The sequence below is a fragment of the Lepidochelys kempii genome, chromosome 3 (assembly GCF_965140285.1).
Source record: "Lepidochelys kempii isolate rLepKem1 chromosome 3, rLepKem1.hap1, whole genome shotgun sequence".
Taxonomy (NCBI): Eukaryota; Metazoa; Chordata; order Testudines; family Cheloniidae; genus Lepidochelys; species Lepidochelys kempii.
Window position 1 is genome coordinate 103,073,962 of NC_136382.1, and position 26,904 is coordinate 103,100,865.

Here is a 26,904-nt window from a genome sequence, read left to right on the forward strand (position 1 = left end):
TGAGGAGGAGGAGGATAGCGCATAGCAGACAAGCGGAGAATCCCTTCTCCCCGGCAGCCAGGAACTGTTCATCACCCTGGAGCCAATCCCCTTCCAACCTTCCCAAGGTGGGCTTCCGGACCATGAAGCCGGAGAAGGCACTGGTACACTCTGGTGAGTGTACCTTTGTAAATATAATACAGGGTTTAAAAGCAAGCGTGTTTAATGATTAATTTGCCCTGAAGACTTGGGATGCATTTGCGGCCAGTATAGCTACTGGAAAAGTCTGTTAACGTGTCTGGGGATGGAGTGGAAATCCTCCAGGGACATCTCCATGAACCTCTCCTGGAGGTACTCTAAAAGCCTTTGCCACACGGTGTGGGGAGGCCCGTTCATGCTGAGCTGTTCGCGTTTGGCTGAGAGGGATCTTCCCTGATACTAGCCACACGGTGGGGGACGTAGGGGTGAAGCACATGTTCTATGTAATGTGAATTGCTTGATTCAGTGTGAAATAGTCTTCCTTTTGTTCTCTAAAATGTATCTTTTTAAATACTACTCTCCCTTTTTTTCCTCCCACAGCTGCAAATGTTTCTACGCTCCCCCATCATCTCCATCCCAGAGGCTAGCGCAGATTAGAAGGTGAAAAAAACACACTCACAATGACATGTTCTCAGAGCTCATGCAGTCCTCCCGCACTGAAATGCGTGGAGGCAAACAATGCAGAGTCCAGGAAAGCGTTAAATGAACATGAGAGGAAGGAGGAGCACGCTAAGAGGAGGCAGGATGCAATGCTTAGCCTAATGGGGGAGCAAACTGACATGTTCAAACAGCAGGAGCATAGACCACCACTGCAGCCCTTGTATAACTGCCTGCCCTCCTCCCCAAGTTCCATATCCTCCTCACCCAGATGCCCAAGAACGCAGAGGGGGGAGGCTATGGGCACCCAGCCACTCCACCCTAGAGGATTTCCCAAGCAACAGAAGGCTGGCATTCAATAAGTTTTGAACTGTAGTGTGGCCTTTTCCTTCCCTCCTCCCCTCATCCACCACCCCACCCGGTGCTTCCCTCCTCACGGGCTACTTGCGAGTTTTCCCCCTATTTGTGTGATGAATTAATAAAGAATGCATGACTTTGAAACAATAATGAATTTATTGCCTCTGAAAGCGGTGATTGAAGGGGGGAGGGCGGTTGACTTATAGTGAAGTGGAGTCAACCAAGGAAGTGGATTTTCATCAAGGAGAAACAAACAGAACTGTCACACCGTAGCCTGGCCAGTCGTGAAACTGGTTTTCAAAGCTTCTCTGATGCACAGGGTGCCCAGCTGTGCTCTTCTAATCGTCCTGGTGTGTGGCTGCGCGTAATCAGCCGCCAGGCGATTTGCCTCAACCTCCCACCCCGCCGTAAACGTTTCCCCTTACTCTCACAGATGTTGTGGAGCACACAGCAAGCAGCGGTAACAATGGGAATATTGGTTTTGCTGAGGTCTAACCTAGTCAGTAAACTGTGCCAGTGAGCTTTTAAACGTCCAAATGCACATTCTACCACCATTCTGCACTTGCTCAGCCTATAGTTGAACTGCTCCTTACTACTGTCCAGGGTGCCTGTGTATGGCTTCATGGGCCATGGCAATAAGGGGTAGGCTGGGTCCCCAAGGATAACAGTAGGCATTTCAACAGCCCCAATGGTGATTTTCTGGTCTGGGAAGTAAGTTCTTTCCTGCAGCTGTTCAAACAGACCAGAGTTCTTGAAGATGCGAGCGTCATGCACCTTTCCCGGCCATCTCACGTTGATGTTGGTGAAACGTCCCCTGTGATCCACCAGTGCTTGCAGCACCATTGAAAAGTACCCCTTGCGGTTTACGTACTGGCTGCCAAGGTGGTCCAGTCCCAAGATAGAGATATGCGTTCCGTCTATCGCCCCACCACAGTTAGAGAACCCCATTGCAGCAAAGCAATCCACTATGACCTGCACATTTCCCAGAGTCACTACCCTTGATAGCAGCAGCTCAGTGATTGTGTTGGCTACTTGGATCACAGCAGCTCCCACAGTAGATTTACCCACTCCAAATTGATTCCTGACTGACGGGTAGCTGTCTGGCGTTGCAAGCTTCCACAGGGCTATCACCCACTCGCTTCTCAACTGTGAGGGCGGCCCTCATCTTGGTATTCTTGCACTTCAGGGCAGGGGAAAGCAAGTCACAAAGTTCCATGAAAGTGCCCTTACAGATGTGAAAGTTTTGCAGCCACTGGGAATCATCCCAGACCTGCAACACTGTGCAGTCCCACCAGTCTGTGCTTGTTTCCCAGGCCCAGAATTGGCGTTCCATGGCAGGAACCTGCCCTATTACCACCATAATGTCCAAATTGCCAGGGCCGTGCTTTGAGAGAAGTCTGTGTCCCTGTCCTCATCGCTATCGTGATCACGCTGTCGTCACCTCCCCACCTGCTTTTGCAGGTTCTGCACATACTACAGGATAATGTGTGAGGTGTTTACAATGCGCACAACAGCAGCGTGGGCTCCATGCTTGCTGTGGTATGTCGTCTGTAGGAGAGCAGAGTTGCAGCGGAACCGGTGGATGACGACGGATGCCACGAGAATAGATATTTATACAGAACGACGAGAGGACCTGCGAGGTGGATTCATGGCACCAGGAGAGCAGAGTTGCAGCAGGAGCAGTGGATGATGATGGTTAGCAGTCCTACTACACCGTCTGCTGACAGCAGTATGGTGGCTGCATGGAAAAAAGGCGCGAAACGATTGTCTGCCGTTGCTTTTACAAAGGGAAGGTCGACTGACAACATTGCCCCATCAGGCATTGGGAGCTCAACCCAGAATTCCAATGGACAGCAGACACTGCGGGAACTGTTGGATAGTTACCCACAGTGCAACGCTCCGAAAGTCAATGCTAGCCACGGTACTGTGGACGCACTCCGCTGACTTAATGCGCTTAGTGGGGACACACACAATCGACCGTATAAAATAGCTTCCTAAAAATCGACTTCTATAAATACGACCTAATTTCGTAGTGTAGACATACCCTAATAATGAAAAGAACTTGGGTTACATAGCCTAGCTATGTGCATGATTCAATATCTTCAGAACATTCAGAGATGTGTGGAGGTTTCTAATATTATTAACTATATGCAAATAAAAGAGAGAGATGTAATACTTTCTAGGCATCTATATTTTTTTTATCCCAACATAAATCAATTTAGGTCCATGAAAGAAGGGAAACTACTAGTACAATACTGTTGGTATAGTCCTTAAGGTGAAATATAAAGAAAATGAAAATCTGAAAACAAGACACATTCAAGAATATTTTCTTAAGTCTTTCTGAATGCACAAAATAGAGAGATGGGTGTGCAGAGTTGTTTAATTACATTATGCCTTTTCCTGTAAAAATGCTAATTTCACTGTGAGTGATTTGATAAGAAAAACAGTTCATCCACTGTAGCTGTTTTAAAGTTTACTTTGTACCAGTTACAGTAGTATGATAACGTGTTTTGTTTTTCAAAGTTGGTCAGTTAGCTGGATCTCCCACTTCTCAAAATACAGTTCAGTAAATAAGAGAGAAAGAAATGGCCTGATATTTAATCTAATTACATTACTGGTCAAAAAACAGCAGAGATGCCATTAGTGGATCATTGAAGTTCATTGACCTGAGAATCTGCAAAATCACCTTGTGTAACTGTTTTGTCTTCATAAAGAAAAGAGCATTGAGGTGTTCTAGGGAAGAGAATTATCCTCCAGGAGTTCAGCAAATAAGAGAGAAGCCTTTATAGTTTTATAAGTAGTTTGCTTTGATATATGCTGTGCAACTTTCCAATTGAAACTGGTAGCACAGGGTCTAGATATTATTGTCCAATATTTCCTAATTTTCAAGCTAACCTAATGCATATTTAAGAGGGATTAATTCTTTTCCTTCTGCTACATTTTCCTAAATGTTCTAAGTATGTTTAAAATAGCTTAAGAACTATGAAGTTCTGCCTGTGTTCAAAGCAGTAGATCTTAAAGGCATTCATTAGACTTGGATGTAGAAATATATCTTATTTCATAAAATATATAGGAACCCAAACCTATTTGTCACTTATACAATTCTAAAAGTTGGTTTGCAGTACCATTATGAACAACTCAGGAAGTGTATACTTTGAAGTACAACTATGATTGATTAGACTACAGAAATTCCAGTGTTTCGTTGTGTACTACTTTAATCTTTTGAACAGTGAATGAACAGCAGATGGCCTAATAAAGACACTCTGTATATTTGCTCAATATGGATTTGCTCTGAAGGGATTGGTTCAACACTTTAGAGTACATATATTTGGAATACATCTGTCTTAGTCAAGACAGATGGTTAAAGGAAAGTGAAACGTCCAGATTCTTGGAATTAGTCCAATTTGGGTGCTGCTTTTGATTGAAAATTTTAATAGGATATGACTATCATTCTGTAAGCTTTTTCGGAAGAATACAGCTGCTAATAGTATAAGCATATAAAAGGCGACTGAACTGGGATTTGTTTTACTTACATTTCAAATAAAAATATTGCTAGTGTCTTGCTCTAACTGATCTGAGGACAAATAGGTGACTTTGTTTTCCTGGGCTATCAATTTGATATCTTTCATTATTGCGAAATTCACTAAAAAATTCAAACTTGAAAGAAAAAATATTTTGCAAATTCCAAATTGTATTTAAACTTGCAAGTGTCAGGTTTTTAAAGGAGATTTTATAATTTTTTTCTATTCTATGTAATACTATACATTAGATCACAAGCTTTTTTAAATGGCAGTTTTGTAATACATTATAGGAAGTTTCCATTAGTGACCGCTTCATGGCTTGTGGATCAAATATTATGTGTGAATTGTATACCTCTAAAATGTATGCAGAAATATATAAATCAAATTTAAAAGGTGCTGCATGCGGATATTGGGAGACAATGATTTTTACAACTTGTGTTACTTGGGAGTTTACTGTATGTTTTCAGTTTGCATATTAAAAATATGGTAGTTTAGCCTTGATGAAAGGTTGTCCCATTTTAGTTAAATACTCTTCAAATATTTACTCGCTTAAATATTTCAGCATTCATTATCTCTGCAAAGGTTTTGGTATCTGAATTAAATCCATTTTTGTTTTTGTTAAGTTTTGCACTCTTGTTTTCTGTTTTGCAGTAATAACAAGTAGTGGCTACAGTCCAAGATCAGCACATCAGTACTCGCCGCAGATATATCCCTCCAAGTTAGTGACCACATCTTTTCTAGCCTATCATAGTGAATGACCAAGACTTCAGGCAATTCTGTTGTTCAAAGTTTCCAACAAATGTTAATACACAGTAAATAAATAAAAGTAGTAACAAATAGCTACATAGTTAAGAATTTAAGACTTGATACTGATCCCCATTAGCATCATTTCTCTATTTTTTTTCTCTCTCACAGTTGGTGAAGACCTTGATCTGGCTCTTAGATGTGCAGTTATTTATTGTTGCACAACATATATAATTGATTTTGCACACACATGTAAGGGCAAGATTGAACCCCAGTGGTCAAGTTTTCAAATGTAGGCACGTAAGTTGTGCTGACATAATATGCTTAAACACATGGAAACAGGCACTTGATAGGGAAAAAAACACAGTTGTATGTGCAAAATGAGTACTTGAATGCATAAGTACCAGTGCATTAAACAAGGAGAACTCTCTATACGTACACGTTCCATAGTCAGTATTGCCAAGCATTCAAAAAATCATGAATGAGGCACTGCAGAAGTATGTTGGATTCTTTTTATTTACATTCTGGTCCTTAAACCAGTAGGAGTCATGTTTCAAGCTTTTCTCTGCAACTATAAGGGCTAGATACTTACTCCCTTCCGCCACTTAAAATTGAGATTCTCGTGTAGTCACATGACTTCGTAGAATCTCAGGGTTGGAAGGGACCTCAGGAGGTCATCTAGTCCAACCCCCTGCTCAAAGCAGAACCACTCCCCAATTTTTGCCCCAAATCCCTAAATGGCCCCTCAAGGATTGAACTCACAACCCTGGGTTTAGCAGGCCAATGCTCAAACCACTGAGCTACCCCTCCCCTTCAAAGAGCTGGGACTTTAACAAAACACCAAATATTGTGAGATTTGAGATAAAATCACTAGAGTTGGCAGCACTGTAGTGCATGGGAGTACTCATTTGCATGTGGCACTACCAGTTTTGTGCACACATGTTCCTGATTGCTGTATGAAGTTTGTTTGCTTCTGCATACTTGACAAGGCCGGGTAGGAGGCTATGTTTGAAAATTTGGCATTATGTTTCTAAAATGAAAACACTGAAACATTACCAGGTTATGCTTTCTTAAGCTACTTTGTTTTGGTAAATTTGTATTCACATTATGATGTAACAAATATGTAATAAGATGACAAGTAAATGTCTGAACTCTGCATATTAGAGAGACTCTTTAATATCCCGTGACCAACACGGCTACAACAACACTGCATATTAGCAAGACAAGGTGAATGAGGTAATATCTTTTATTGGACAGACTTCTGTTGGTGAAAGACACACGCGTTTGAGCTTACATAGAGCTCTTCTTCAGGCAACTACAACAACACTGCAAACAACAATGAACTAAGTGTAGTCTTTCTTATTTCACTTACAAGTGGATTTGGCTAACAGTGCATCAGATATTCTTGGCCAAGTATATTACAAGGTCTTATTGAATTTTTTATTTACTATAATAATTTTTGGCATCTAAATTAAAGTGTAATCTTTTTCTGATAGCAACTGCTTCCAACTATGCTGAAGTAATTAGGAAAAAAAAGCAAAACAAATTAGTATTTGCTATTTAGTCACGGCTTTTAATGGCTAGGTTTCAGTTACAATAATTCTTCAGAGTGTGTTTGATCACTCTTGGTCCATAAAATCTTATTTGACTTATTAAACATTCCAAGACAAATATTTCTGAATACATTTTTGCAACTCTGAAGGGTAAAATTTTTAAACCTGATTTTATTCACAAACAAAAGATCACTTTTATTTCCATTCTTTTTCTGTAACCCAAATTTTCCAAATGTTGGAAGCCCATCTTGTTGTTAAAGTATTACTGTAGGCATTTTCAATGCCACTCTATATGGGCTCGATCCATCTCCCATTGAAGTCAGAGGGCCAGATCCTCAGCTACAACTGAACTGCACACAGTACAAGTTTGTGTATCTTGGCGCTCATGTTTGTACTTCTCTGATCCTGCTGCCACGGTGTCTAGGGCAGTTCTCCTTCACTGGGTTTGAGCAGCCTGAGGGCATCTCTGATTGACTTATGCCAGATGCTCATTGCTTCAAAGGGGGGCGGGGTGCAGAATCCCTATAGAGCTATGTTGACAGTGGGATGATCCACCTGGGGTTGGATACAGCAGCTTTAAGGTTATATCATGCTGGTGATATGGTACAAAACATCCATGCTGCACCAGAGAATGTGACCCAGAGAGTCTTCATTTACTTCAGTAAGGTTAGACTGGATTCTAGAAGAGTAATTGTTGACAAAACTGTTTATTTACTTCTTGAAACCTTTTTCTTTTATTGCTTGAACATCTGTTGCCACAGTAATGCTATTTTTCCTAATATTTAGGCCCTATCCACACATTCTTTCTACACCAGCAGCTCAAACAATGTCTGCATATTCCGGACAGACCCAGTATTCAGGAATGCAACAGCCTGCAGTCTATACAGCCTACTCACAGACTGGACAGCCTTACAGTTTACCTGCTTATGGTATTTTGCTTCTCATTGTTATTCCTTCTTAGCTAGAAGTAAGATTGACTGTCAATATGAACATTCTTTACTTTTCTCCCCATCTGCAAGAAAATATTTTAAAGAATCGGTTGAAAATTAATTTCTCACACAGACTTGGGTGTAATGTTGCCAGGCATCAAGACGGAAAGCGGGCTTTCGCAAACACAGTCACCACTGCAGAGTGGGTGCCTCAGTTACAGTCCGGGGTTTTCCACACCACAGCCAGGCCAAACACCATATTCTTACCAAATGCCAGGTCAGTAACCACCATCGTCATTTTCCATCTTTCATTTCAGAGGCACTACTCATGAGTGAGGTATTGCTCAGTGTGAGTAGGAATATCTGAAGTAGGCCTTTAGGTTCAGATGTTCAAAGGTATTTAGGTGCCTATGTCACATTAAAATAAGTGAAATGTATATGCAGGCTGATATCATTTGACTTCATGCATGGTATTATCTTTTAATGTAGCATTATGATGTGCATTTCTTCATAAGAAACAGTTATCAAAAGACCAAGGGCCAGTATTTAAAGGCTTAAAGATGCAGATAGGCACCTAGTGAAATTTTCAAAAGAGCCCAAGCAGGTTAGTCACTTAATTCCCATTGAAATCAATAGGAACTAGGGGCTAGATTCACAAAAGGACTTAGGCCCCTGACTGCCACTTGAGGTGCCTAAATCCCAGAATCAGGTCCCACTAGGCTTCACAAAATCCCCGCTCAGCTGCCACTACACCCTGTAGATGCCTAAACTCACTTGGCACTTTACATTTTTGTTGCATTAAAAGTTCCCTTGGCATCTAGGTTTCTGCCTTTCAGCATGTGCATTGCAGCCCCATTCCAAACATGCAGCTGCCTAAGCCCCAGAGTGATGCAGAAACCAGAGAAGGTAGGTATTCTTCCTCCTAACTAGCTTGCCTGCCTATAGACGAGCTTACAGAAAACAGTGGGAAAAGGAGGCCTGCTTCCTTCAGTTCTTAACCCAGTGGATAGGGTATTCATCTAGGATGTGAAAAATCCTTGGTTCAAGCCTCCCTTTTACCTGCGCGGGAGAAGGGACTTGAGCTGTTTTATGCTGAGACTGGATGGTTGCAAGTGAAGGTGAACTAAGCAATGAATATACATAATGAGAGAAAGAACAAGAGAAAAGAAACAAGGGAGTGGTTGAGGCACTGTAGTAAGTGTGAAGAGGTTTTCTTGAACACAACCACATATTCTCCAAGTTTCCATGAACAATATTAAAAGGGAAAAATAAATCTGGAAGCAGTTTTTCATTTCTGTTGAGCATTCATTAGAAATTTTTATATTTTAAAGTCAGAATCTCAGTTATTTGTGCTTCTGATTTGTCTGTGTTGTAATATGAAAAATTTTCTTTTGAATACACAAATAGGTTCTTATAACAAATTATTTCCTTTATCTTTAGGTTCTAGTTTTACACCCTCATCTACTATTTATGCAAATAATTCAGTCTCAAATTCTACAAACTTCAGTAGTTCACAACAGGTATGAATATCAACACTTTTATATGTGCAACAGAATAAGAAAATATTTTAAGTGATCAGGCAATTGCATAATTTGACCAATTTAGGTTAAAACAGAACTATTGTGATTGAATCTTTAATAGGACAGCAGGGTACTTTAATATCTAACCAAATACTGCAATCTTCATGAGAAAATTTGATCAACCTCTTCATTTAAAATACACGATAAAGAAATGGGTTCACTTAATAAATTGCCTTTACTTTTTCCAGGATTATCCATCCTATACAGCTTTTGGCCAAAACCAATATGCACAGTATTATTCAGCATCAACATATGGAGCATATATGACCTCAAACAACACAACTGATGGCACGTCTTCCTCATCATCAACCTATCAGCTACAGGAATCTCTCCCTGGCCTGAATAGTCAACCAGGTACAGATCTTCATCCAGGTGAAAAACTTTTGTGTATTTGATCCCATCAGTTTAGATGCGTGAAAGCAGAATTGGGTAATTTTTCAACATAGGTAATTTTGAACCAAATGGGGATAAGCATGAACTTTTATACTCAGCTCAGTGTCTCTAAAAGAAAAAAAAATGATTATGGAAACAATCATGAGATATTAAAAAATAATGTATATTCAGGTTATATATTAAACCGCAGCCAGGTAATTTTGGCAAACTGATATATGTATCATTGTGGGAATGAGAAAAGACACAACAATCAAGTATGCATCTTTGAGTGTCCGAAACTGCTGTGCCGTAGCAGGACCTCTCTAATTCACACTCAGAAAGGCAATCCCACTTCAGCTCTCAGCAAAGATTTAGTAACAGAATGGGTCTGAGATCTTGTGTTACTGACACCTAATAATAATAGTACCTAGATCTTCGTCCATAGATCTCAAAGTGTTTTACAAAGGAGGCTAGTATCAGAATCCCTATTTTACAGATGGGGAAACTTAGGGCATGTCTACACTATACACTTAAGTTAACCTAGGTTAGGTCGACTTACAGCCACCGCAGTAATTACTGTGGTGATTCTTATCCACACTGCCCTTCTTCTGTTGGTGATGCATGTGTTTCCACCAACTTAAAAGGGGCAATGCAGGGGGCGGAGAGCCAGGGCTGTCAGCTCTGCACAGCTCCTTGCTAGTAGCCTGGCATCCCACTGGGCTGCCCCTCCCCTCTTGGCTCCCTGTTCCCCACCGGGAATGGGGCAGCTGACCAGACACTGGGCACAGATCTCCCCACTGGGAGTCCTGCTTCTCTCCATCAGCAGTACCGCAGCCAACTGGAGTCTGGGTGCAGAGCTCTCCCCTCTGCACAGCTGTGCTCCCAGTGGGGAGCCGAGACCCCAGGGGGCAGCCAGGCTCCTGGTGGGGAGATCTGCACCTGGAGTCCAGTCAGCTGCTATGCTCCCAGCGGGGAGCCAAGAGCCCGGGGACCCTGGGTGGCAGCCGGGCTGGAGTGGAAAGCCAGGATCTTGGGGAGCAATAGGGCTCACTGCGGGGAGCAGGGAGCCTGGGTGGCAGCCTGAGCCAGGAGCCTGAGTGGCTCAGCGGGGAAGCCCAGAGCCCGCTTTCTTGTCAATTTCACAGCTCCATGAAATTGACGAGAATGATAGCCAATAGATGTAGGTAATGCAGTGTCTACAGGGTCACTGCATTGCCCTAAATACACCAACATAAGCCCTACACCTCTGGTGGAGGTGGAGTTATGATGTTGGTGTTGTAGGGCACTTACATAGGCAGGAACAAGGCTGTAGTGTGTACACTGACATAATTAAGGCAGCTTGTATTGACCTAACACTGTAGTGTAGACCAGGCCCGAGGCACAGAGAAGTGAAGTGACTGGTTGAAGGTCACCCAGGAAGCCAGTGGTAGAGCCAGGAATAGAATCTACATCTCCAGAGCCAGTCCAGTGCTCTATCCACTAAGTCACACTGCCTCCCTTATTACAGCATATTTACTAGTACAGTATATTGTGAAGTATTATCATAAATAATTAAAACCAAACTACAGTTGTTTCTTTATTTAGACAAGCACTTATTAATGTGCATGCCATATTGCTAATTCACAAAATTCAGCAAGTCACAATAGAGTTATCAGGTATTCGTATCAATCTATTTAAATTATATTAAGAGAGTTACAGTTGCAAAGTAAAGCACTCAGAAGCCAGGACAAGACAAAATTAAGTTTGCCTGACCAATTATGTGCCCTTGGGCATAAAGCATTACAGTATTTTATTATATGATCATGCTAAACTTTACAGGACCCCATCTCATTCAGTGCATGAGGTGAACATTGCTCTGTGAATGAGGCAACTGTTCAGTTTTTCTTGTTATCCCCATCATTCATCTTATAGCTCCACGCCTGCTTCCTACACTGCACACTATCCAAACACTGCTGCCCATAACAATTGCGTTTCCTTCTTTGTAGACTTTTCTGTGATGCTCATTACATTAGTAGGTGAGCATCTCACAGAGGTTAATGAATTGATCCTTGCAAAATCAAGAAGTATTATCCGCATTTTACAAATGTGAGACTATGGTACAGAGAGATTAAGTGGCTTGCTCAAGCTCACATACAAAGTCTATGAGAGAGACAGTGAAGGACCCCAATCTCCAAGGTCTCTGTCTAGTGCCACATGAGCTTTATTTGTCTTCCAGGGAACCCTGCTTCATTCATCATACACTATACAATTTCTGCAGTGTGGACCCGATCCAAAACCTATTGAAGTCCTGGGAAAACTGTCATTGCCTTTAATGAGTTTCGGATCAGTCCCTGAATGCAGAAGGGGTGCACTGGACCCCAGACCAATTCACTACACAAAGCTGTTTCATTCTCTTTCTAGGGAGTGAACTGAATGACATGGGGGTCTTTCAAAAATATGCAGTATTATATTAATAATAATGAATAAGCAGAAGGGGAGGAGTTAAGGTTGTGCAAAAAATTATACACAGATCTGGCAGCATTACCTACAGTTGAGATTGCCTGACATTTCCCATTACAAGACCTTTTTTTCAGTTACTTATAACTTTAATTGTATGGGCTGAAATTTCCCATGCCAGGTGTCTGCCTCAGGCTGAATTTTTTTTGGAAAGTGTGTGTTTATATAAAATAGGAAAGTATATTTTGTTCACTCCCTTGGTTCTTGAAAGTAGCAGAACCATTTTGGCACAAGCTTAAAAAAAATATTAACTCCTGGACTCAGAACAAACCTGCCAAATTGAAGACAGAAAGGTAAAATTATGTTGTAATCAACTGAAATTAGAACACTTGAGGAATGAACATTCACTGTAGATGTTGCTCCACATATCATTTAAAAGATTCTGTTGTATGCTGAAAGAATGTAATGAATACTCATAAAATTATGTTTTGAGAACTCTACATGCTTCAGGACACTTTATATTTCCTACACACTTAAAAATATTTTGTAGTGAGTAGGTTTGCACATTATCTCATCTTGTAGCTGTGCTTCTTAGAAGTGATCTGTTAGCATACTGTATGTACAGAATCTCTTACGATAGTGTTTTAGAATCTGTATTCAATGTACTGTAGAAGGGAACTTTATACAAGCTAAATAACGGAAAACTATGAGTGTGTAAGTATAGTGAAATAGTAAGAAAGGTTTTTATGGTTAAACACATGAGTATGTCTCCCTTTTAAAAAAGAAAAGGAGTACTTGTGGCACCTTAGGGACTAACCAATTTATTTGAACATAAGCTTTCGTGAGCTACAGCTCACTTCATCGGATGCATACTGTGGAAAATACAGATGTTTTTATACACACAGACGATGAAAAAAATGGGTGTTTATCACTACAAAAGGTTTTCTCTCCTCCCACCCCACTCTCCTGCTGGTAATAGCTAATAGATAAGCTATTACCAGCAGGAGAGTGGGGTGGGGGGAGAGAAAAACCTTTTGTAGTGATAAACACACATTTTTTCATGATTTGTGTGTATAAAAACAAACATCTTCTGTATTTTCTGTATTTAAGCATGCATCCGATGAAGTGAGCTGTAGCTCACGAAAGCTTATGCTCAGATAAAGTAGTTAGTCTCTAAGGTGCCACAAGTACTCCTTTTCTTTTTTGCGAATACAGACTAACACGGCTGCTACTCTGAAATCTCCCTTTTAAATAGTTTATGCATCTGAACTTGTACCTCTGCCCATGCACTTCCCATTTCTGTGAAGTGCTGAATGAGTCATGCGACACTATGTGCACAGTGCAACACCCATTTTGAAAATACATTGCATGCCTGTGTTCTTGTGTGTTACTTTAAAAATACACTTGCATAAATGGAGTGCAGCATTTTGAATGCTTAGTCCAGGGATCAGCAACCTTTGGCATGCAGCCTGTCAGGGAAAGGGGGTTTGGCAGGCTGGGATGGTTTGTTTACCTGCAGTGTCCGCAGGTTCGGCCGATCGCTGCTCCCACTGGCCACAGTTTGCCGTTCCAGGCCAATGGGGGCTGCAAGAAACAGCGCAGGCTAAGGGATGTGCTGGCCGCCGTTTCCTGCAACCCCATTGGCCTGGAATGGCAAACCACGGCCAGTGGGAGCTGCGATCAACCGAACCCGCGGATGCTGCAGGTAAACAAACTGTCCCCGCCCTCCCGCGGCTTTCCCTGACGGGCCACATGCCAAAGGTTGCTGATCCCTGCACTAGGGACATCGTGGCTCAGAGGTAGCAACTGAAAAGAGCTTCTGGTTACTGCTTCACCTGGTGCATGGGGAAAGGGCATAGTGAACCTGCTGCTGATATACTGGGATAATGGTGCTAGGGCTTGCCTCTGCACAGGAAGGAATAAGCATGTGCACGAATCAGTCTGCGCTGACTTTCCTTGTGCACACTAGCCTATTCAGAAGCAGCACACATTGGAATTTTCACTAGATTTGTGTGTATGCCTGGGTCTTCCCTCCCGGAGGGCCCTTTGCAACAACTGTGCTCTTACTCAGTTCAGTTGTGGCAGGTTCAGTGGCAGGGATACACCAGTACCTGAGTATCACTATGTCTGCAATTATAGGCCATACCATGTTCATGCTTAACGCTTTCCTGTCACTTTATTGTAGCCATACTCTCACTTGCCAGTGAATGAAGTTTCCCAAACAGGATCCTTAGCTATGTGTTGAATGTAGGAAAAAAGGAAAGAATTTCACGCATTGCAATTAATATTTCTAACTTCAGTGAACTGCACTAGGACTTCCCAATCTCTAAATAAGTACACACATTTTTGGGTCCTTCTGTGTATGAACAGTTTGCATTTAATTTCTGTCAGATTTGAGACACATTCTTACTACACCAGAGATCTGTATTTTGGTCAGTTTTTTTAAGTTTAAGTTTTCTGAAGCCATTTAAGGATTAAAAAAAAATAAGTTCCCCCTTTAATATGGATGAGCCTGCTGTTTGTAAAAAGCAAATCCAGCAAATTAAGCATACAGTTGTTCAAAAACCCATGCACTACTGACTTCTGCAGTTCTAAAATAGAAGCATGCCTTGCATTCAAGTAAGAGACAGCTGGTCATTCTGATTTAGAGATTAGTTTAATGAAATAAAGTTGGCTCTAAATACCCAGAACTTACAAGGTACAGTGATTAGTTACAGTACTGATTTATGGATAATTATGCAATCATGTACAGTGTTGGTCCAAAAAGAAGCCTGGGGCAACTGGTAATAATTAATGTTAAATGGAAATTGTAAATAGCATTCAGTTGTTTACTTCAGCTTTTAGGAACTTTCATAGAAGATTTAGAAAGATTTGTTTAATATTTGGAAGAATTAAGTAAATTGAATAATTGGGAACAAATGCTTTAATATGTTACTTTGTAATTTAATCTTTATTTTATAAAACATTACATTTTTCATATATATTAAATTTTCTCATGTGTTGGAAATAATTAAAAGGTTCAGGCCAGAAATTTGGGTTTTTTTCTTTTAGTCTGTTTTTTATGTAGTCATGGAAGAGCTAGTAAATAACATTTCCCTTTAAAAGGGTCCCCTTCTATAAGACACATATTCAGAACTCTTGTTGAAATCAGTGGAAGTTCTGGTTGTGCAAGGAATCCAATTTCGAGTTGTCATTTTGTACTTCTTCATTTAACCAAACATATTTTCTTCTCTCTCTTATGGAGGACAAGCCAATACTCCTTGACCTTATTTACTTCCCCATTACCTTTAGTGCCTTTACTGATATTAGCAAAAAGAAAAGGAGTACTTGTGGCACCTTAGAGACTAACAAATTTATTTGAGCGTAAGCTTTCGAGAGCTACAGCTCACTTCATCACTCAGGGAATAGAGTTGGTTAATTAATCAGAACTCCCTCTCCTGACTAATTCTGCAACAGCAAAGCAAGAATACTACAGAGTCATGATTAAGCAGAAGTGATTTATTTCTGTTTAATTTCCCTATCATTCCTCAGCAAATTATAACAATTTTAGATTTGGGGTAAAATTTTCAAAAGTGCCTAAGGACCAGATTAATAAAGGTATTAATTTAGGTGCTGGTATTTATAGAGATGCAGATAGGTGCCTAAATGCCTTTAAAATCTGGCCCTCAGTAATTTAGGGGTATCTAAGACCCGTTTTGAAAAGTGATTTATGCATTTGGAAATATAAGCCTCATTGAAAGTCAGTTGAATTTAGACTCCTAAGTCATGTTTGAAAATGGATATTAGACTCCTAACTCATTTAGGCACTTTTGAAAGTTTATACTAGGTCAAATTTTAGCTCTGTTTTCCTGCCTCTATAAGTCTGTCCCTGTTGCCCCCCACCCCCCAATCTTCCTGAGGGTACATATGCAGCTTTGTCATTTGTGTGTAATGCAGCCCTCCTGTGAATGTAGTAGACGTGACTTTTCTATACAGTTTCATAGGATGGTTTTAAAGCTTATAGAAAGTATTTTTCTATTAATTAGGTATTTAGAATAAATGCTGTATAGCCCTATTTAATTTCTATAGACCTCTGCTGGTTACATCTATATAGAAATTTGCTCTGAAGACATTATCATAGGTAGCATGTATGCATGTAGAATAAAATATTAAACTAAATACAGAGACATGGATTACTGAATGGTATAAAGAAACACTTTGAATAAAACTTATTTTCTAGGGCTTTCAAAAGTTATCAGTATTGTACTTCAATTTTTGTTCGATGTTTTTGGTAAGAATCAGTGTTTACAAACTACTTGCTGCTTAGTTCACCTGTTGGGCTATTTTGCTGGGGAAGCAATAAAACAAAAAAGCTAGACTTGGATATAATTTTGTTTTTATCTTATGTGGGGCAAAGAAAGAAATGTGTGGAATAGGTGCTGTTTTGCATGAAATGATTGTGCAGCCACTACAGCAAATTATTGGAAAATAGGTAAATACATAATTACTTTTCACTAGAAACTCATGCCATATATGCACAGATAGATTTCCATCTCTTCAGTTGTGTATAATTGAAGATCTGTATCAGATCATAATTGTGCCATTATCACTTGTGTGGGCTGTAAGTAGCTTCATAGATTTTAAGAAAGTTTGGAATTCTTTTAATTCCCGCACATGACAAACAGTATTTTATTCTAATCAGGACATAATAAAAACTTTGAAGGCACTCCTCATTGTTCCATTTTATTTATTTAACAACCGTTGGCACAGTGTTGACTAAGAGGAAAAATGAACTAAATGATTTACTTAATGGCAATAAAAATAATTATTTTTTACTAGAAATGTGTAAATTCACTCAACCAAGTGTCTGTAATTCCCTGGGTCCTCTCTGTTCCCCCCTTTTAAAGATAGGTACTATGTTTTCCCTTCTCTAGACCTTTGGGACCTCATCTATCCTCCATGAGTTCTCAAAGATAATGACTAATGGTTCAGAAATTGCTTCAGCTAGCTCCTTAAGTAACTTAGGGTGAATTGTGGCAGGCCCTGCTAACTTAAATACATCTAATTTATCTACTAGGGCTATCGATTAATTGCAGTTACACAATTAACTCAAAAAAAATTCATTGTGATTAATCGCAGTTTTAATCACACTGTTAAACAATAGAATACCAATTGAAATGTATTAAATATTTTTGGATGTTTTTCTACATTTTCAAATATATTGATTTCAGTTACAGCACAGAATACAAAGTGTACATTGTTCACTTTATATTACTTTTATTACAAATATTTGCACTGTAAAAATGATTAAAGAAATAGTATTTTTCAGTTCACCTCACACAAGTAGTATAGTGCAATCTTTTTATCATAAAGCACAACAGACTAACACGGCTGTTACTCTGAAAACTTACAAATGTAGAATTTTTTTGTTACATAACTGCACTCAACAACAAAACAGTGTAAAACTTTAGCGCCTACAAGTCCACTGAGTCCTATTTCTTGTGCAACCAATCATTAAGAGAAACAAGTTTGTTTACATTTACGGGAAATAATCTGCTCGCTTCTTATTTACAATGTCATGTGAAAGTGAGAACAGACATTCACATGATACTTTTGTAGCCGGCATTGCAAGGTATTTACATGCTAGATATGCTAAACATTCATACTTTGGCCATCCTTCCAGAGGACATGCTTCCATGCTGATGATGCTCGTTAAAAAAAGTATGCGTTAATTAAATTTGTGACTGAACTCCTTGGGGGACAATTGTATGTCTTCTGCTCTGTGTTTTACCCACATTCTGCCATATATTTCATGTTATAGCAGTCTCAGATGATGACCCAGCATGTCGTTCATTTTAAGAACACTTTCACTGCAGATTTGACAAAACGCAAAGAAGGTACCAGTGTGAGATTTCTAAAGATAGCTACAGCACCCGACCCAAGATTTAAGAATCTGAAGTGCCTTCCAAAATCTGAGAGGGATGAGGCGTGGAGAATGCTTTCAGAAGTTTTAAAAGAGCAACACTCCGATGCGGAAACTACAGAACCCAAACCACCAAAAAAGAAAATCCACCTTCTGCTGGTAACATCTGACTCAGATGATGAAAATGAACATACGTTGGTCTGCACTGCTTTGGATCATTATCGAGCAGAAGCCTTCATTAGCATGGACGCATGTCCTATGGAATGGTGGTTGAAACATGAAGGGATATATGAATCTTTAGTGCATCTGGCACGTAAATGTCTTGCAACACCGGCTACAACAGTGCCATGAGAATTCCTGTTCTCACTTTCAGGTGACATTGTGAACAAGAAGCGGGCAGGATTATCTCCTGCAAATGTAAACAGACTTGTTTGAGCGATTGGCTGAACAAGAAGTGGGTTTGTAGGCTCTAAAGTTTTACATTGTTTTATTTTTGAATGCAGTTATTTTTTGTACATAACTCTACATTTGTAAGTTCAACTTTCATGATAGAGATTTTATTACAGTACTTGTATTAAGTGAATTGAAAAATACTGTTTTTTATTTTTACAGTGCAAATATTTATAATAAAAAATAAACATAAAGTGAGCACTGTACACTTTGTATTCTGTGTTGTAATTGAAATATATTTGAAAATATGGAAAACATCCAAAAATATGTATATACATTATATTCTATTGTTTAACAGTGCAATTAATCATGATTAATTTTTAATCGCTTGACAGTCCTATTATCTACATATTTTTAATCTGTTCTGTTAATCTGTTAATCTATTCTGGTCTGCGTTTCTTCCCCCTTGTTGTTAATATTGTCTTAAGCATTTGGTCACAACCTACCTTTTTAGTGAAGACTGAAACAAAATAGGTTTTTCACGCCTCAGCCTTCTTGATGTCATCCTATAGCTCTCCTTCCCTGCTGCTAAATAATGTACTTAAATTTTCCTTTATCTTTCTCTTGTCCTTAATGTACTTATAGAACCCCTTCTTAATGCCTGTTATGTTCCTTGTTAGGTGTAACTCATTTTGTGCTTTAGCCTTTCTAAGTTTTTCCCTACATGCCTTCACTATTCTTTTGTATTCATCCTTAGCAATTATATTCATGCTTCCACTCTTTGTAGGATTCCTTTTTGATTTTCACATCATTAAAGAACTCCTGATAAAGGCATATTGGCCTCTTACTGGTCTTCCTATCTTTCCTTATCATTGGGAGAGTTTGCTCTTGTGCCTTTAATTTTGTCTCTTTGAGAATCTGCCAATTCTCCCGAACTCCTTTTTCCATTAGATTTTCTTTTCATGGGACCTTACCTACCAGTGCTCTGAGTTTGTTAAAGTCTGCTTTTTTGAAGTCCATTGTCCTTATTGTGGTGCTTTTACCTCTTTTTTCCTTAGAATCATGAAATCTATCATTTCATGATCACTTTTGCCCAGATTACCTTCTACCTATCTTTCTACCTTCAGATTAATAACCACAAAAAATAACTCTTTGTCAGAATCAAGCCTAGACTGGCTGCCATTGGATACTTCCTTCATCTTTTTAATAGTCTGTAAAGATATTAATATCTCAGTATGTACATATGTATGACTGTATAGTGTAGGGTCATTGACTGGCCAATTTTGAGACAAAGTTTTTTTCTGATTTTGATTGCTGTGTGGACAGTGATGGGGGCAGAGTTCAAGTTGTGTGTTTAACCTCAATACGTACATGTTATTGAGTTACTGTGGTTTGACTACAGCTTTTTAAATGGTTTGCCTTTGTGTATGTAAACTTTAAAATGTTCTTAGTTTGACCTGTGTGACCTGTTCTTTCTCTTGGCATTTTATACATGTAGGTGCAAATGGTCTATATTATTCACTTGTGACCCTAATAAAAATGTTCTTAGAAAAGAAAATCAGGAAGAAAAAGGAAAGAATTGCCAATTGAATGTATACATTCCTTAATATTGAGCGATTTGGCTTGATTATAAATTCTGTGGGGGGAGGGACCATCTTTTTGATCTGTGTTTGTATAACATTTAAAGTACAATGGGGTCCAGATCCACTCCTAAGTGCTATGGTAATACTAATACTAATAATTAATAAAGAATTGATGCTGCCCACACTAAGTCACCCTTGATTTAGGCCTCCCAAAGCCAACTCTCTCTTTGTTTCAATCATCCAGACTGAAAAGTGTTTCATAGTGTTTCCCCACAGTGGGTGAGGTAATAGCGCTTACTGGTCCAGCTTCTGTTGATGAAAGTGACAAGCTTTCGAGGTCCACAGAGCTCTTCTTCAGGTCTGGGAAAGGTACTCAGAGTGTCACAGCTAAATACAAGGTAGAACAGATAGTTTTGTCCTGACACCATCCTTCAATATATTTTAAAGAACCATCTGTAATGCAGCAGCATAGAACCCAACAGATTAGAAAAATTGGATGGCACCCTTGAATCAGTTCACTGAACACTTTGGAAGATGTCAGGTATAGCTGTACTCCATTGCTGTTGTGAAATAGTCATGAAATCATTATTAAAGCAGACAAAGGGGGAGGATTCATGTCTTTTCACACTTAGGAAACTCGCTTAATTAGCTAGTCCTTAGATACGTCACCAGAAATTTCTGGAGGTGCACTAGGAGAGAGTGCTTGGAAGGAAGGAGGATTTCTGGTTACTGGGAGTTGGGGTGGAGCAAGTCTCAAACAATCCCTCCTAGGTAGCTCCATTCTCTTTCCCCATCCAACCTTCCCAATGTGAACTTCCTTATCCTGCTCACAGCTCTTGGTTGACTGCCGCCTGTGTTTGTGACCAGCAGTGGTAAGGTGGATTACAATGGGGAAATCAGGCTGAGAAAGTAGAGGGATAACCTGGCATAGAGCTGGTAGCATGGGAGAGTAGGGAGGTGGATAAGGAGATTAGGCTGTTGATCTGTCAGAAAGGAGGAGGTGGTTGGGGATTCTGATGTCTGCAGGAGTATTTAGGATGTCCTCCATATTTAGGGATAAGGATGGTGGGTCTCCTGCTGGTGCGGAGGGGAGTTGACGTTGAGTCTTCACAGCAATAGAGGATGTTGAAATCTCTCTAGCTGACCTCCTAACATAGGAAATGAGATATTCTCACCTTAAATTAAAAAAAAAAAATCATGACATGACCATTAGTATGGTATTTCAGACAGCTTACTTTGATGCCTCACTTTTTTATATATATGTGCATATTAGTGCATTTAAACCCGCTCTCCATTTCTCAGGAGATTTATTGAAGTTTGTCTTTGGTAAAATCAGAATGTATTTGTGATATCTGCAGTTTCCTGTTACATAAAACTGAAATTGAGAACCGCTCTTCTGCATTTTATGTTTATAGCATGTGCATATCTTGTGTTTGGGTTGGCATTTAATCTGTGTAGAGAGACATTTTTAAAGCTTTTATACCTTCTTTAAAAATTAAACACTGACCTTTTTCCATGGATTTTTGTATTTTTAGGGGAGTTTGACACAGTACAGAGCCCCTCAACACCAATCAAAGATCTTGATGAGAGAACATGTCGGAGTTCTGGGTCAAAGTCTCGGGGTAGAGGGCGGAAGAATAATCCATCACCCCCTCCGGACAGTGACTTGGAGGTATGCCCTCTGATAACTGATGAATGGTAAACTGAAGGTAGATTCAGCAAATTAAAGCAGCGGAAACAGATTTTAAAAAATGGCATGAACCATATGAATCATTAATTGAAAGTACTAGATTTCTAGTAGTTACTTTAAATGTATACAATATGGGGCAGATACAATGTATACCTGAATACACTGAACGTAAGATAAGTGTCAACATAATACATACGTGCATATTGTCTCTTCCAATTTAATGTGGAATAGGTCTACAAAACAATTTAAGGTTTCTTTGTTCATATTTTTTCTGATTAACTTCTATTTTGTGTATTATTTAATTTTCTTTTTAAAAATAAGAAAATTCAGATGTATCAATCCGGTTATCTACATATTCAGTGTAAAAATATGCATTACAAAAAGGAATGCATAAATATGAGACATCCATGTTTGGCCCTAATCCTGCAAACGCTTATGGACTACTTTAACTTTACCCCTGTAGGTAGTGTCATTTAGTAGTTATGCTCCACTATTTGAGAGAGCAAGGCCATAGCAAAGGAATATATCTGCGTAATGTACAAGATGACGTTTTAAAACACAAGTGTCCCAGCAGTGGAGTGATTATATTCTTGTTAACCCTGTTTTAGCACTGTTCTGACAGTGTGACAGAAGAACAACACTCATTGCGTGCCTGGTATATTCCAGCACTGGGATCAGAGAATTGTTCTGCACATTTGTGTGATGTGCCTTCTCCCACTGTGATACTGGCGCTCTGTGCTAATATCATTGGACTGCTCCACCCCCTGTGCGTGTAGTGCATATCTCCACATATATCACCAGAAGTCAACTTTGTTATCACTTGGCTGTTCCTGCCCCTGCATCTCTTCTGGAGGGACAGGGTTGACCGTATCACTTTGCATCAATCTCAGATGCCATAGCTTTTTGTACAGAGGGTGAGGAATTTTATCCTGATTTTGGCCAAACTGTCTTTGATTTTTTTGTAGTTTCCCACAAACTATTTTTTTTTAAATTAAGCAGTTGTAATTTTTTACATTTATGGGAAGATTTCCATTTTCCTTTCCTTAGTTTCTTTTTCACTGGTGAATTTCAGAAAAAAACAGCCTCTTACCAACACTAAGAAATTTCCCTTAAAAATGAAAACAAAATAAAAAGTTAAAATAAGACATTTTGTCCAAAAATATTATTTAAATTCCTTATTCTGTGTGAATTACTGTGGCATAATAGTACTTGTGGCATGTAGAGCTAGCACCAGGAGTTGATATTATCTCTGTTGGAGGAACAGACTGAAATCAGTATGAGTTGCACATAAGAATCTGAGAGTAGAATTTATCCTTAAATTAATAGCTCTTTACAACAAAGTAATTGACCCAAAGTTTACTGACATCTGTAGTATGTTAAGAGAGACAAAGTGGATGAAATAATATCTTTTATGGACCAGAAAAAGATTCTATAGTATGTGACATATATGAAACCTTGTAAAGGTTATAGAGTAATTAAAAGATTGGAAAGTATTGAAAGGCTTAATGTCCTCTGTGTTTTTATAGATTATTTTAAGGTATATTTTATTATTTTAAGGCTGATTTTCAGAATGACCTACTCATTTAAGGGCTTTTTAAAGCACAGGACATGACTGATTTGATTTTGGATCATAAATCTTATTTCCTGATTACATACTGATTTTGTCTCCATTTCTGTTTTCAGCGTGTATTTGTTTGGGATTTGGATGAAACTATCATCGTTTTCCATTCACTGCTTACAGGATCCTATGCACAAAAATATGGCAAAGTATGTGACTCATTAATTCAATAATAGATTCAGACTACTGATACACTTGGCATTTTTACTGTGCTTTTCATCTTCAGTGTGCCTTACAAAACTTAATTAACATTCATATGCCCTTGTGAGGGAGGGAGGTGGGAAACTGACTAGGAAACTGAGGTACAGAAGTTGTGATTTACCCAAACGGAGCAGCCAAGGGGACAGATGAGGTGCCTACCCTTAGGTAAGATGTGAGATCCAATAGAGGTAGAGTTTCTGAGGTAGGTGCTATAGCTGTAAGGAAGAGGCTTCATTGAGGGAGAGATGCTGAGGTTTCTGGTGCAGCTGTGAAAAGCTGTTGCAAATGGGTACTAGATTTGGGGGGAAAGGGGAAATAACTGGTGAATTTGGAAGCAGGGCAGGGAAAAGGAATGAGTAAACTGGATGATGAAAAAGGAAACAGAACTGATGAATTTGCAGGGAAAGGAAAATGTTAAGTCAGAGTAAATGGGTGGGAGGCAGACCTGTCTAACCTTCCGCTTTAGGGTGGAGGCTCTGGGTTTACGATGTACTCTCTAACACCTCAGCCTTCCTGGTGAGTTGCTGGTGTTCTTGGATGGCTGTTGCATTGGGCAAGGCCAACACCAAGGCCAACAATGGCTGAAACACCCTCTGCTGCGAATCAGTTATTGCTTTCATTGTACACAACTACTCCCCTGTCTGCCACTGAGAAATCCAAAGGTGGCTGGAGAAGAAGCCCAGAACAGGGAGCAATGAGCAGCCAGCAGTGAAAGGGGAGAGAGGGAGAAGCAACCCAGAAGTACTAGCAACAGGAATTTCCTCACCTACTGAGCAAGGAACATGTGCAAACTACATTTTATACAGATTTTCTCCAGGGTTTTTGCTACACTGACATTGGCAGGGCTGATGGCAGAATGAATGCTGATGATTTGGGTGGGGGTGGCAGCTGAGAAGATAGACAAGTCCATGAATTACAGGGTGGCATGGTTATGTGGTGTGTATGTAACCCTTCTGCCCGTCAGAGTTGGCAGCAACAAGGGCCGGGTTCAATATCTAGGGGATCCATTCCAATAACACAATGCAAACCGGCTCAAGCCCCCACCCAGTGACCTGGGACAAATATATACCACCCCCGCTGGGCGCCTCCAAGAGGCAATACTTCCCCTCTCGCAAGCACGTAGTCTGAGTGTAGCAAAAAGTTTTTTAATAACAGAGAGAAACAATATGGCATTATGATGGGGAAACACCACCAACAGGATTCATAACACAACCCATGAGCAAAAAAAACCCACCCCAAGCAAATTGGGGCATGCCCCTTTCCCTTTGGTTCTTGAGTCCAGCAACCCCAAATCACCCAAAGTCCCAAAAGTCCAATGACCCAAAAGTCTCTGTCCCTGGTCAGGGCAGCCCCAGAGTTCGAAAGTTTATCTGCGGAGCTTTACCTCCCAACCTGGGTGGAGATGGGACGGGGGTAAGAGGCACCTTACATGATATGAAGCTGACCGCCCCACAGCTCTATAGGCCTCCACTCCGCTCTGCCAGCCGCCCCACGAACTCCTTCACTCAGCTCCGCTCCGCTCCGCGGCCCACAAGCCTCTCCCGCCGTCCCACGAACTGCTCCACCAGCCGGTCCACAAACTGCTCTGCGTCCCACCAGCAGCTCCCGCCGTCCTACGAACTGCTCCACCAGCTGGTCCACAAGGCACTCCAGCCGTCCTGCAAACTGCTCCACAATATATCTTCAGGGTCCCCCACTACTTAACACAACGCTCAGTGATTTCAGCTCTTAGTCAGTTCTGCTCTTTGGTGAATTCAGCTTGTAGTAGGGGAGCCTCAGTGCTGGTGCACTGTCAGCCCAAAGTGAGCTCAGCAGCCTGCAACTAGACTTCTAATGAAATCAAAATGAGCTCTGATATTCCACAGTGGAGAGAGGAGGAAGTGCAATTAGCATGTAAGGCCCTCACCGTGGGGCCCATGCCACCATGTATTAATTCTTGTCCCCAACCTCTCTCCATTCACAGAGTTTTGGAACCCATGACCCTTGCCTAGCAAGTGCTACTTAGTTGATGGTGAGTCCCTCCATCATAACAAAAGGCCAAGTACAGTTTCAAGCACAGTTCCCATAATCAGGGTAATAACAATTTATTCTTCCTGCCCCAATAACAGAGACACTGGGGATCCCACAGCAGCCAAAGTGACCATTTGGGCAGCTATGGCCTCATTCTAGGTGGGGTGGGTGTGCCTATGCAAATGAGATTGGCCTCTGAAGTTCTTTTCCACAACTTGCCACACCTCACCACCAGTTGTCAGGGTGGAGCTCATCCTGACACTGCTTACATGTATAAGAAATAAGTGTGGGACTGTGTGAAAGCGGGAGAGAGAAAAAGCAACAGGTGTGAAGCATGTTTCTGTTAATGAAAAAAAAAGGAGGGAAGAGAGTTTGGTGTTAATGCACATGTGGAGGTGTTTGCAGGAGAGTGTGCACGGATATGTGTATTTGGAGACGCAAGTAGTTGTTTCTCCTGGTGTTTATGAAAAGGGTGGGCTAGTACCTTTTTGTCTGTCATGGAAATTCACCAGCTCAGTTTTGGAATGCTAAAATAAGATTAGCTATTCAGCTCTGGTACAAATGACACTTGTTTTACACCTTCACTGTGCCTAATCAGTGCATGTTGTACTGTTTTGCCACTTGTATTACCATACATCCTACACACTCTTCTAATGCTATTTTTACAAAAAATATAATTCCATTCACTTTAACAAAAATTACTCCTTTTTTATATCTCTGTAAGTGAGAGAAGAATCAGACCAAACATGCAACTTACATCATTTCTGTCACCATTGAATGGGGCCCACTGACCTTCATGGGAGTTGCTATATTTGACCCAATGATTCAGTTACTTGTAATTTTAATCCAAGTGTGCTTGCGGCCTTTTGGATGGTATAACTATTCTGATGAAGTTTTTTTTTTTCTCCATCTCAGATATTAACAATTAAGAAATTTTTTATCATTGTTGTTGCAAAGCTTTTTAAATTGAAATATGTTACAGAGCTATCAATCCTTTCTGGATAACTTTGAAAACTATTCTAGCGATAGCTGTGCAGAGATATCTTCTTGGTTTCCTTCTCTTGGGTGTTTTTTCCTCTCTCTCTCTTTTTCTTTCTCCCTCCCCCCCCCATATCTGTAGGGACATTTAGATGAAAACAGCATCACTGCTTTGTAAAAACTCATCTTCTCCTACAATTTATTCCCCATCAAAGGCCAGAATATGTGGTAATGACTAATTACAGCAACCAGTTGTGATATCAGATAGAGATTATGAATTTATTTCCATAGGTCAGGAGTAACTCAAGTGAAAGTGAAATGAATTGATATATGCTACTGAGATTAGAATCGGGATCCAAGATTTCAAGTGATGATGAACCAAGAGAGAGGATTTCTTAAATAAAAGAGATCCTGTTTTCATACTG

The 26,904-nt window shown here is 40.1% G+C and overlaps 1 protein-coding gene across 1 annotated transcript in view; it reads left to right on the forward strand.

The window, feature by feature from the left end:
- Window positions 1–26,904, forward strand: part of EYA4 (EYA transcriptional coactivator and phosphatase 4) — a 199,657-nt gene that overhangs the window by 145,715 nt on the left and 27,038 nt on the right. The window contains exons 4-10 of the mRNA XM_073335208.2: window positions 5,145–5,211; window positions 7,577–7,719; window positions 7,853–7,996; window positions 9,160–9,239; window positions 9,488–9,671; window positions 21,518–21,654; window positions 23,356–23,439. Of these exons, the coding sequence (XP_073191309.1) occupies window positions 5,145–5,211; window positions 7,577–7,719; window positions 7,853–7,996; window positions 9,160–9,239; window positions 9,488–9,671; window positions 21,518–21,654; window positions 23,356–23,439 (839 nt within the window). The remainder of the gene's footprint in view (window positions 1–5,144; window positions 5,212–7,576; window positions 7,720–7,852; window positions 7,997–9,159; window positions 9,240–9,487; window positions 9,672–21,517; window positions 21,655–23,355; window positions 23,440–26,904) is intronic.